This window comes from Poromitra crassiceps, assembly GCF_964638095.1.
Source record: "Poromitra crassiceps genome assembly, chromosome: 2".
NCBI lineage: Eukaryota > Metazoa > Chordata > Actinopteri > Beryciformes > Melamphaidae > Poromitra > Poromitra crassiceps.
The window spans coordinates 31,688,811-31,702,227 of record NC_139624.1 but is presented as its reverse complement, the minus strand read 5'-3'; the positions used below and the strand labels follow the sequence as shown (position 1 = coordinate 31,702,227).

The window sequence follows — 13,417 nt, the reverse complement described above, 5'->3', positions numbered from 1 at the left end:
ACCTCATGTTAGTCGGCTGTGCAATGGATAGGGGAGAGGAAAGAATTCCACCCAAACCTAGTCCGAATTTTTTTTATAATCGATCAAAACGCCACATGCTCGACATGATTCCTTAACGATCAATTATCGATTTTCGATTATTGATGCCCATCCCTAATCACAACTTGTGTGTGTGTTTTTATTAGGAACTTTGGCAAAATACCCAAAAGCCAGATTGCCAAAATTTTCTCCACCTTAATCATCAAAAATATTTGCCTGCACGGGGGTTAAAGTGGGATATGGCGGGTGATTTTGAAAAGAAAATGCACTCACATTTCACTTCCTACCACTCTCCAAACAATGCACTGCAATTTTCTTTGCTTTTAGCTAGTTTGAATTCAAATGAGCCTGACATAGTTTGAAAGCTTGCATGCTGGGGTTGTTGTATTTGTTTATGTAGGTTTGTTTGAGCTTGAAACATAGTGCATGTTTCTTTACAATATTTACAAATGCATTTATCATTTGTTTAGCATTTACTATTGATTTATGCACTGATTTGGAAACTTATCTAAAAACAGCCACTAGGCGGCAGTATTGCTCAAGTTAACGTCAGAATGCCTACTATTTTAGTAGAAGAAGAATGCTAGTACCCAGCGAAGAAGAAAACATTACGTTCTGAGAAGCAGATGAAGCCTGTGTATTACTGATGTAATGAGGAAGAACAATCAGTAAAGACAACACACTGAACTTCAGTATTGTTTCCGTTTGTTTATTTTGTAGTAGAAGTTGTAGTTATTGTCAGGATACAGAACAGGGGTACTGGTACATCACCTAAATCACATTAGTAATGTTGCTGTTACAATGCGTTAGCTCAAATGCTAACCGTTTCATGTGTGTGGATGCAGTATGCTAACGCCATTAGCGCCAAGTTCCAGGATGCATAGTCAAATAAAAACAATGATTTGGGTGCTCTAACTTAGTTTGTTAGTGTATCATTCAAGCTTTCTAGTCAAGTACGGTCCATTTGGTAGTTTATATTCGTCCAAAAACGTCTGCCAAAAAAAGAAGAAAAAAAAAAGATTTTGCTTCTGGTGGCCCACTTGCAGTACCTCCACAGCACACAGTTTGGGAATCACTGGGACCATTGGTTTCAAGCAAGGTTGAGTGATTCAGTCATATACAGGCGGGTGATTCAGTCATGTACACAAATGGATACTTGCCTGGAAGCAGGATGCATATTTTTGACTTTTCATCTCCTTTTTTATCATCTGCATTGTAACCTGTAATGTGTGCTCTGTCTCTCCCTCAGGTTCTCAGTCCACGCGTCGACATCGGGGTCTACGGCAACAGCAAGAGCAAGCGGAAGCGCGTCAAGGAGCTCCTGGAGAAGGAGAGGGGAGGCTTCGACCCCGACGCCCTGAGCGACCTGGACGAGAGCCTGGAGGAAGTGCGAGAACCTGCCACCGTGGTGGCGGCCTTCAAAGCCAAGGAGCAGAAGGAGGTGGAGGCCATCCACTCACTCCGTGCTGCCAACCTAGCCAAGATGGCCATGGCCGACCGCATCGAGGAGGTCAAGTTCTGCCTGTGTCGCAAGACGGCCAGTGGCTTCATGCTGCAGTGCGAGCTGTGTAAAGACTGGTTCCACGGAGCCTGCGTGCCGCTGCCGAAGACGGGCTCTCAGAAGAAGGCGGGCGTGGGCTGGCAGAGCAACAGCAAAGACTCCAAGTTCCTGTGTCCGCTGTGCCAGCGCTCGAGGCGGCCGAGGCTAGAGACCATCCTGTCGCTGCTGGTGTCACTGCAGAAGCTACCGGTGCGTCTGCCAGAAGGAGAGGCCCTCCAGTGTCTGACAGAGAGGGCCATGGGCTGGCAGGTACGCATGGATATCATATTAATCCTAAAAATAGAAAAATGCTCCTAGGTTCAAAGCACGTCTCTTGATTTTCATGGTTTGCTTGTATGTATTCAACCCTCTGTCTGTCTATCTTACCAGGACCGAGCCCGGCAGGCCCTGGCCACTGAGGAGCTGTCTTCGGCCCTGGCCAAGCTGTCTGTGCTGAGCCAGCGCATGGTAGAGCAGGCTGCTAGGGAGAAAACCGAGAAGATCATCAACGCAGAGCTACAGAAAGCTGCCGCCAACCCTGACCTGCAGGTACCATGGAACGCCATCTTTAATCATCTTATGCTGTCCCTTGTTATTTTTTTTTATTTTTTTTCCCCTTGTTATTTTAAGACTGAATAGCACTTAGGAATCTAAGATTTGAAGACTCAGCTGAGTTATTGGTTTTTGTCCTGTAAAAAAGTTAGGCAACATTACAATGGGACCTTTATATGGGCACCTTATTATCAATGACATTCAGTGTCAGCTGATGTGATATATGGGATGGTCTTGTAATTGTATTTTTTTGGGGAGGTGGACTGAACAAAAAAGCAAGGAGATTTTTGTATTTTTTATTTTATTCTGTGTATATTTTTCTATTGATGGGCCCAGATTTACAACAGTTATGAGGCCAGAATGGAGCTAAATACAATGTTAATGAAACACTGTGTGTGTGTGTGTGTGTGTGTGTGTGTGTGTGTGTGTGTGTGTGTGTGTGTGTGTGTGTGTGTGTGTGTGTGTGTGTGTGTGTCCTCCTCAGGGTCACATCCAGACGTTCCAGCAGTCAGGTTTCACCAGGGGTACATCGCCTCGCCAGTCTTTGGACTACGACGACGAGGAGACAGACTCAGACGAGGACATCAGGGAGACGTATGGCTACGACATGAAGGTATGTGACACAGGTCTGATTTAAAGTGGTGATGCAGTTCAAGCCCCTTTTCAGCATGCATACATGCTGCTGAAGTGTCTTTGAGCAAGACATTGAATCTACTAGCTTTAGATTGATTTACCCGATTAAAAAATATATATACCTGCCTTCGCACTACCTGTATCTCCTACTGTAGGCTTTCTGAACCATACTACAGAGATGTTCTCTTTCCCACCTCAACTTCACATAGACATATGCCGAGTCAAGATTTTTTTCAAACAACTTTTGTCTCTGTGTCCTATTCTCCCAGGACCCAGGTGAGGTGAAGCCCTACCTGTTCTGTGATGAGGAGATCCCCGTTAAGTCCGAGGAGGTGGTCAGTCACATGTGGCCGACTGTCACGCCCTCCTTCTGCGCCGAGCACGCCTACTCCTCGGCCTCCAAGTCCTGTGTCCAGAGTAAGATATGAGAGATTACTTTTTCTTTATTTCTTTGTCTGATCCCATCCCCTGTGATTACATTTGTCACCTGTCTTCCTCTAAATATTTAAATATTGATATTTCAGACATGGGCACCCCCAGAAAGCAGCCCAGGAAGACCCCCCTGGTCCCTCGCAGCCTGGAGCCCCCGGTGCTTGAGTTGTCCCACCAGGCCAAGGCCCAGCTGGAGGACCTGATGATGGTGGGGGACCTGCTGGAGGTGTCCCTGGACGAGACCCAGCACATCTGGAGGATCCTGCAGGCCACGCACCCCCCCTCCGAGGAGAGATTCCTGCAGGTCATGGAGGTAGGGAGGTCGTCTATTACGCAAACCCAATCGCGCAGCTGGACCCTGTGGCAAATGTTAGGACAGCCACTGAATGTTGGGTTTAGGTTTGAATAAGTCATTCTAGTTGACTCCGTTGACAGAGGGGCAGGTCCAACAGGAGAAAACACACCTGCGACGTACTTGATCATCCCCAGCTCTTCACCCAAACCATGTGTTTTTTAGATTGGCAGTCAACCAAATGTAAACATCAATTTTGTGCTTTTAGTCTGTCTGTCTGCTTTTAGTTGTGTTGACGTTTATGTACTATGTAGACTGTCCGGTCAGAACTAATAACTTCAATGTTAACAGGCATAAAGAGAGATTTATAGCATCACTAGCCAGTTAGCTGTACCTGATCCAGTCATTCAAGTTTATTTGTCAAGTCTTGAATCACTGTTACAGTCTCAAAGGGTTTCACAATGCCCACATGATGAAAACATTCAATGAAAACTAGGGTTGGCACGATGGACGATGGCATGGACCATCGTCGATGGGCCCACCCCCATCGACCTCTGAGCCTTCTACATCAGATCATCATGATTAATTATCTGTTCGAATTAAAAATGTGCAGTTTTAATAATAAAAAAGGCCAAAGTCCATTTACCGTGACGCGTGGGGGATGCGCGGGTGGCATTAAACAAGCGCACCCAGTTCAGAGAAGCCTCCCCTCCCCCTCCTCCCGTCTACTGCTTCTCTGAACTGGGTGCGCTTGTTAAATGTCCCCCGCGCGTGAGAAGTCGGTTGTGTACTTGTGAAAACGTTCTTTCCTGTTTTCAACCCAAAGTGAGTGCAAGTCTTCAACTGTGAATTTAACTCGCCTGTTTCCAAAGTAAAAGTTGAAGTCGCTCCAGATACAGCAGCTGCTGTGTTTCTATCTCTCCTCAGCTATCTCTCTCATTAGGTTAAAAACTGAGCTCATGCGAATCTAACATTATATCCTCCAGTAATTCTGTCAGTTTTCTGCCAGCTAGTTAAATTCAACACACATTGTTGGTCAGGATCTGTAACGTTAACGTTATTTGTTTTGCGCCCTTCAATATTGCTGGTAGTGACAGCCACTGCTTCAGTCATCTGGCTCTGCGCTGTAGTAGCCTGCCCGCTGGTCTCATGTAGAGCTCAGCTGTCCTGTTGTTAATGTGAACGTCACGTGTATTGCATTGCAGCAGCAGAGCCAAATTACTTTACGGCACCGCAACGCCTCCCCGACCAATTAATATACTTTGTTTTCTTCCCTGCCCCTCTCTCATTCCCTCTCCCTCCTGAACCCTCCAGCCTGATGACTCTCTGATGGAGAAGCCTCTGAAGATCAAGCTGAAGGACTCTGAGAAGAAGAGGAAGAGGAAGTTGGAGCGAGCCGAGCACCACCACATGCTGATGGCCGCTGCTGGTGGCACCGTGGGAATGGGAGACATTCGACCGGCCAAGTCCAAAGAGCTGAAGAGGGTGGGCCTGGAACTGGGCCTGGGGGGCAAACCCAAGAAGAAGAAGTTCAAACCCAACCTGGACAAGAGCCGAGAGATGAAGCAGCTGGCCAAACGGCTGGCCAAGGAAGACAAGGAGAGGAAGAGGAAGGAGAAGGCAGCAGCCAAGGCAGAGGCCATCAGGGAGGGGCTGGAGAAGAGGAAGGAGAAGAAGATTCTGGACATCCCCTCCAAGTACGACTGGTCCGGGGCTGAGGACTCCAATGACGAGAACGCCGTGTGTGCATCCAAGACCTGCCAGAGACCCTGCAAGGACAAGGTGAGGACTTGGCTGCAGGCCTCCACTATATCAACCAAAATTATCTTGTGATACTTCTACTGAATATTGCGATTCTGAAATTAACTGTGATATGTGGGCATAGCTTACCCCCCAAATACAATTTGGATATTAAGCACTTCAGACTTAAACAAATTGACTTGACTTAATTTGTTTTATTTAAATAAATTATTTCTCAAAATGTGAGCTTGATTTGTAGACAAAGGGAATCTGCACACAGCATTAAAAAGATTGATTGTAGCACATTGCAATTGGGAATTGTAGCAGCAGTCAATATAGCAATTTTTCCCTGTTTTCCAATTAATATTTCAGCCCTACCTGACCATGGTCAAAGGCAAGCTATCATGTCCATTCCTGCTTTGATATTTTTGATATCCAGAAATTAGGATAAATGGATACTGGTCATGCCTTAAAGAGCATGATGCAGGTTGAATTTTGTCATGAATTAACATTTTGGACCCATTATTAGTACGAAAATGCCCCAGAGCTGGCTGGTAATACGTCCGTCCGTCCGTCCGATGATCGTTAACGCGATATCTCGAGAAGGCCTTGATGGAATTTTTTCACATTTGGCTCAAACGTCCATTTGGACTCAAGGGTAAACTGATTACATTTTGGTGGTCAAAGGCCAAAGTCACTGTGACCTCACAAACGCCATTTTCAAGCTCATTAACGCAATATCTCAGTAACGCCCTGACGGAATTTCGTCAAAGTCTGGACAGACATTGATGTTGACTGCTCACTTGTTGGCGGAGGCATATATCCGCGGTGTGGTCGTTCTAGTTTTTATTTTTATCCCATTGCTATTTACCCCTCCGCACCATGCTCTTTAATATGTATGCGAGGGTTTATATTGGCAAGGACCGATAAAGACTCAGTGATGTGTTGCAAGCAACTGTGAGTCATCTTTCACAGCATTTAGCTAATAATAACTAGTGTTCAATACCTGTAATTGGAGCAGTTTGGAACAGATATACATGGTGGTGTAGTGAGTAGGGAGAACCGGAGGGTCAAGGTTCAAGCTCCCATGACAGCAAGCATCTGCCCTACTGAAGTGTCTTTGAGCAAGACTGAGTCCCTACCAGCAGTTGATGACTGCCTGTAGCACCCTCAGGGTGCTCCAACCCCCCCCCTCCCCCCATCATTAGCCTGCCACCCACATGAGCATGTCCTGAATAAGAGTGATAATGGCGATATAATGTCTGGCTCAATGTCTGATTGCAGGCCATAATGACCGTTTGCCAGCAGAGGGCAGGATTATGTTCTGCAGCATCACCCTCAACACTTGCTTGGAGAGGTCAGGATAGTACGTCTTCATCAGATGGATGTAAAACAAAAAATAGAGTAGACTGTCATCTGAAGGAGATGGTGACATGACCAGTGCTGTTTTAGCTAGTTGCATTTTTTCAGTTGGCTTGTCTCACACTTACATTTGTCGCTTCCCATAGTAATACTGATGTGTTCTCTCCTACTGGCGGTCGCTCTGATACTTTGCCATCAGCCAACTCCTTTGGCTGCGGCTGGTAATCTACTCGCCACCTGGTGGGTAGCCAACCATCGCTTGGAGGCGCTATTCTATTTTAAAAATCTAGCTGGCTGGTAAAATAGTGGTAAGTACATGCCGGTTAATTATGGGATATACAAGTCATTGTGGCAGTTCACTCCCAGACGAGTGGGGGAAAAACAGGAAATATGCAGGTTGACCATTGGTGTGAAAGGGTCAACTTGCATAATGACCCGGGTCAAACTGCTCCGCCTGGTTTGTGCTTAACCCTTGTTGTATATTCTTCCCGGCACGTGCACTACTACTATACGTTGGTGTTAACAAAGTTGAGACGTTGCATTGGCAATTGACAGAGAAGCTGATGAAACCTACTGTAGCTGCTGTAATAAAAATCAACGTTGGAGTACACAGAATAATTTCTGGAGCCTTATGTCACCTGCCAACACTGAATATCAGAATATCATCTGCTTTTGAAGTGAGATTGGTTAGAGAAGTGATGATTTAAGGAAGCACACTTGCGTACCAGCCAGGTCTGGTAGTGACTGTGACACAGGCCGTTTTGCAGTGCGAAGTTTTGTTTTGTTTATGTTTTTTGTTTTTGTTTTTCCCCCAAGGCAATATTGTTATTGTTGCACCCCTATCCATAATGGAGCGGATTCAAATGATCATTGAAAGCCCATACTTCCACCACATAGGGCTCTGTGTTGTCAAAGAGGTTGTGCTGCAGCAGAAGAGGCATGACAGGTGACCCATAGATGATTGATAGACACAGCTACGGTTTAGTAATCAACACAGGTCAAAGGTGGCGGTGGTCTTTGAGGGCCTAGTGGCTGTGCACCCTTTTAAAACACAATCTTCTATGTTGTACACGTGCCAAAATGTGATTTTCAAACTTTATATTCTCTCAATCTAAATTGGCATACTGGAGTAGGGCCTTTTCCAGGTTCAGATGGCTCGCATCAAGCAGATGGAAAAATAAAAATCCACGCTCATCCATACTACTCCGCTGTGTACTCATCGTCCATATATCATGCATCAGAGCTCATCATCTTGTACTTTTGTGTTAGCATTAGCAAATTCTTAGTGTATTTTACAGTGTATTTTGTCATTTTTAAGATATTTCCTGTGTTGCGGCTGGGTTTTGCCCTGGTCTACTGATTAGCCACAGTGTTCGACAGTGTATTTTGTTGACGAATAACCTCGTTTTGGGCTCAAAGTCCTAAAAATAAGCTGTTGGTAAAAACGGGTGATGACATCAGACATCATAATGTCTGAGGAATGACGTATGATAGACAGTAAATACAATATTTACAATAAATACCCTCTCCCGTTAGCTAGCCGTTAGCTACGTTTGCTAACGAACTGTTCACCAGGCTCAAAATGACGCGATTGTAACTTTTAACCAGCTCAACTCACTCTTTCCATAAAGTCCATCAGCTTTGATATCTGTTGGCCGGTTTGTTGACAGTGAGCGATATTTTGGCTTCTAAAATAATGTTTGTCACAGAGATATGACCGGATACGATATTGCCTCCACTTCCATTTTATCGCAGACAAAGAGTATACTGAAGACAAGATGAGACGCTGTTCTGCTTCTTTTACAACAGCGCCTGCAGTCATTATGTTCTGTTAGTTATCCTTTATTTATCCCCTTGGGGAAATTCATCCTCTGCATTTGACCCACCCTCTACTAGGAACCTTCCTAGAACTAGGAGCAGTGGGCAGCCGCAGTGCAGCGCCCGGGGACCAACTCCAGTTATTTTGCCATTGCCTTGGTCAGGGGCACTGACAGGAGTATTAACCCTAACATACATGTCATTGATGGTGGGAGGAAACCCACATGAACACGGGGAGAACATGCAAACTCCACACAGAAAGGACCTGGGCCCGACCGGGGTTCGAACCCGGGACCTTCTTGCTGTGAGGCAACAGTACTAACCACTGAGCCAATTATGTTGCAGTGGAACATGAGTGGAACAAACTATTAGGCTTCATCTGGATTGTGCAGAGCACTGATATGATTCTGAATGATGAAATCCTAGTCATTTATTAATTGCACCAGCTGGTTGTTGGGCTCGGTGCCATGATGTCTTCACACTAACCTGTCTCTCGGACAGGTCTTGACCTCCTCAGTATCCTCCTGCCACACTGAGAGAAGCGTCACGTTCCCATTTATATTCTCATCACAGGAAGTTGCAATTCAGGTACTTGGAGTGCAAAATACCTGGACCTCTCCCTGTGAGTGACACACAGCTTTTTCTTTGCTGAGTACAGAGTTAATAAGGAACACTTTTTGAAATGAACATCGTGGAACTGTATTGAATATCAACAGCTGATAACAGCACTGGAACACCTTAAAGAGAGTTACACATAACGTATTAACAGGGCCCTTTTTCGGGGAGGCACTGTGAGTTAACCAGTGGCCAGTCTCCTTCCCCAACGAATCCACCGGGCAGCCAATGAGAGCCGTGGAACTGGTAGGCTTGCAACAATGTGGGTGTGAGTATAGATGGTGATATTATGAAAAATGCACACTGACCTATTATCACAAATCCCCTTGTCATTGTTGTTTTCAACATGGGATATTCCATTTCAATAAAGCTCCCTATGCTGCCATGAGAAGACTGTATGCACAGCTCAATTTTGACATCGAAGTACACTTGATACTGTTACTCTGACATCAAAGTACACTTGATGCTGTTACTCTAACATCAAAGTACATTTGATGCTGTTACTCTAACATCAAAGTACACTTGATACTGTTACTCTAACATCAAAGTACACTTGATACTGTTACTCTAACATCAAAGTACACTTGATACTGTTACTCTAACATCAAAGTACACTTGATACTGTTACTCTGACATCAAAGTACACTTGATACTGTTACTCTTAACATCAAAGTACACTTGATACTGTTACTCTAACATCAAAGTACACTTGATACTGTTACTCTAACATCAAAGTACACTTGATACTGTTACTCTGACATCAAAGTACACTTGATATTATTGCTCTAACATCAAAGTACACTTGATACTGTAAGTTACTCTAACATCAAAGTACACTTGATACTGTTACTCTAACATCAAAGTACACTTGATACTGTTACTCTAACATCAAAGTACACTTGATACTGTTACTCTAACATCAAAGTACACTTGATACTGTTACTCTAACATCAAAGTACATTTGATGCTGTTACTCTAACATCAAAGTACACTTGATGCTGTTACTCTAACATCAAAGTACACTTGATACTGTTACTCTAACATCAAAGTACACTTGATACTGTTACTCTAACATCAAAGTACACTTGATACTGTTACTCTAACATCAAAGTACACTTGATACTGTTACTCTAACATCAAAGTACATTTGATGCTGTTACTCTAACATCAAAGTACACTTGATACTGTTATTCTTAACATCAAAGTACACTTGATGCTGTTACTCTAACATCAAAGTACACTTGATGCTGTTACTCTAACATCAAAGTACACTTGATGCTGTTATTCTTAACATCAAAGTACACTTGATACTGTTATTCTTAACATCAAAGTACACTTGATACTGTTGCTCTAACATCAAAGTACACTTGATGCTGTTACTCTAACATCAAAGTACACTTGATATTGTTGCTTAGCATCAAAGTACACTTGATGATGTTGCTCTAACATCAAAGTACACTTGATACTGTTACTCTAACATCAAAGTACACTTGATACTGTTGCTCTAACATCAAAGTACACTTGATACTGTTACTCTAACATCAAAGTACACTTGATACTGTTACTCTAACATCAAAGTACACTTGATACTGTTACTCTAACATCAAAGTACACTTGATACTGTTACTCTAACATCAAAGTACACTTGATACTGTTACTCTAACATCAAAGTACACTTGATACTGTTACTCTAACATCAAAGTACACTTGATACTGTTGCTTAACATCAAAGTACACTTGATGCTGTTGCTCTAACATCAAAGTACACTTGAAACTGTTGCTCTAACATCAAAGTACACTTGAAACTGTTGCTTAACATCAAAGAACACTTGATGCTGTTGCTCTAACATCAAAGTACACTTGATACTGTTGCTCTAACATCAAAGTACACTTGATACTGTTGCTATAACATCAAAGTACACTTGATAGGGTTACTCTAGCATCAAAGTACACTTGATGCTGTTGCTCTAACATCAAAGTACACTTGATACTGTTGCTCTAACATCAAAGTACACTTGATAATGTTGGTCTAACATCAAAGTACACTTGATAGGGTTACTCTAACATCAAAGTACACTTGATGCTGTTGCTCTAACATCAAAGTACACTTGATACTGTTGCTCTAACATCAAAGTACACTTGATAGGGTTACTCTAGCATCAAAGTACACTTGATATTGTTGCTCTAACATCAAAGTACACTTGATACTGTAAGTTACTCTAACTTCAAAGTACATTTGATGCTGTCACTCTTAACATCAAAGTACACTTGGTGCTGTTGCTCTAACATCAAAGTACACTTGATACTGTTGCTCTAACATCAAAGTACACTTGATACTGTTGCTCTAACATCAAAGTACACTTGATAGGGTTACTCTAGCATCAAAGTACAATTGATATTGTTGCTCTAACATCAAAGTACACTTGATATTGTTGCTCTAACATCAAAGTACACTTGATACTGTAAGTTACTCTAACATCAAAGTACATTTGATGCTGTTACTCTAATATCAAAGTACACTTAATACTGTTACTCTGACTAAAATATGCCAAAAGAGACTTAGATGTCTTAGTCTGTGAGACTCCTCCCTCCTCAAATCAATCCTCCATTCAATGTGTTTTTTCTTCCCAGTGCTGAACTTGAACTAACTGTGCTAAGCTAAATGTGGGATGTGGAAAACCCAGATTCTGTAACATGAAAAATAAACAATTAGGTCTGATGCTTAAGCGCTTAATCGGTGACAAGTCGCAGTAGTTGGCATAATGTTAGCTAAATAAAGCAAACTACGCAACAACATTGATACAACTTTGATGACTCGCTAAACATGGCTGTCCACAATCAGTACTACTGAATACTGAATCAGCTACTGAATGTACAAAACATTAAGTAATTAATAACTTCAAAAATGAAATCCAAGGTTGGCAATTCTGCATGAGTTCACAAATGAACTGATCCTCCTAGTAGTTTTAAGTTTTATTATAATTTTCCTGCCTTTCCAGCGTATGCTCACCACATGTTTAATGCTGTGTGTGTGTGTGTGTGTCTGCCTCCTTCCCTAGGTGGACTGGGTGCAGTGTGATGGCGGCTGCGACGAGTGGTTCCACCAGGTGTGCGTGGGCGTGTCGTGTGAAATGGCGGAGAACGAGGACTACATCTGCCTGGACTGCACCCGCAAGGCGACCGGAGCGAGTGAGGTGGCCGGGGTGACCACGACAGAGGTCAAGGTGGAGGAGGTGACGGAGGAGAACATAGTGGTGCTGGCCCTGCCGGCTCTTCCCTCGCTGTTGCGTGTCCCCCCACCGTCGCACACAGTGTCCTCCCTCCCTCACCTAAACCCAGTAACTTCACACCAGCAGCAGGACCCTCAGCAGGGCAGCTAGCAGCTAAGAAATGCCTTGGACTGAGAATGAACACACACACACACACACACACACACACACACACACAGGCATACGACTGTACCTCACTCAATGAACAGAACACAAACCCCAGTATCCGCACACTGGATATCTCCAGGATAGCGTTTAACCTCTCGAGACTGAGGGAGACGATTCCCGCTTTACGGATGAGCTTGGCAGAAGGAGGGACGAACAAGGCACTTCTGCAAAACGCCTGGATTACACAGCACATGAAAAAAGATGATTTCCAGTGGGAGAGGCAGAGGGGGGAGAGCAATGTCCTGCCTCCACAGACTCAAACGCAAATTATTTTCACCGTGTGGCTCCACAGAGCAGGCGTGTTCCCTCTCCCCTCTGCATGATGTGACTGTGATGTCCAGGATTTTAGTGTTAACGCTCCACAGACGAGACTTAGTGCTTCTCCTGAGTTTTTAGGTCTAGAAACATCAAACCTGCTACTTCCCGGTCCTATTACAATAACAAGCCAGATGTACGTTTGCAGCCAGATGCACACCCACTCACCCCAGCTGTTGTATTCACTATTCAGTGCAAATAGGCAAATAAACAAATATGATTCCAGTTGTCTCACTCTTTTTACTTGGCCCATCCTAGGTTTACAGGCCATGTTGAACTGGTCCCCGTCTTCCCGGCCCTATACAGTCAATGCTTCAGACAGTAACATCTCAATGTTAGGACTCAAGACTAGGAAAAACAAAATGGATGTAATGTAGTGGAATTATTTATAATGTATATAGATTTTAAGCAATTAAACAAATTGATTGTGGCTTTTTTTGTTTTCTCACCTTTAATAAACTATTCCTAGTCAAATGAGTCAGAATTGTGATTTTTTTTTTTCTTATTCAATATTCATTGAATTTATTATTTGATTACTGAATTGGTCTCAGTGTAAATGTCAATGCCTCACCCTCTGGATTGTCTTAACTCTTTTAGGGTCCCCAATCATCTATATATCAATCTATCCTCACATCATCATGG

General features: G+C 43.5%; 1 protein-coding gene across 1 annotated transcript in view; it reads left to right on the top strand.

Annotated features, from left to right (window-relative positions):
- The window catches only part of kdm5a (lysine demethylase 5A), a 35,484-nt gene extending 22,484 nt beyond the window's left edge, over positions 1-13,000 (top strand). Inside the window, exons 23-29 of the mRNA XM_083632161.1 lie at positions 1,289-1,849; positions 1,970-2,128; positions 2,616-2,744; positions 3,034-3,181; positions 3,289-3,509; positions 4,803-5,270; positions 12,083-13,000. Coding sequence (XP_083488287.1) covers positions 1,289-1,849; positions 1,970-2,128; positions 2,616-2,744; positions 3,034-3,181; positions 3,289-3,509; positions 4,803-5,270; positions 12,083-12,403 — 2,007 coding nt within the window. The 3' untranslated portion in view covers positions 12,404-13,000. The remainder of the gene's footprint in view (positions 1-1,288; positions 1,850-1,969; positions 2,129-2,615; positions 2,745-3,033; positions 3,182-3,288; positions 3,510-4,802; positions 5,271-12,082) is intronic.
- The last annotated feature ends 417 nt before the right edge of the window (positions 13,001-13,417 follow it).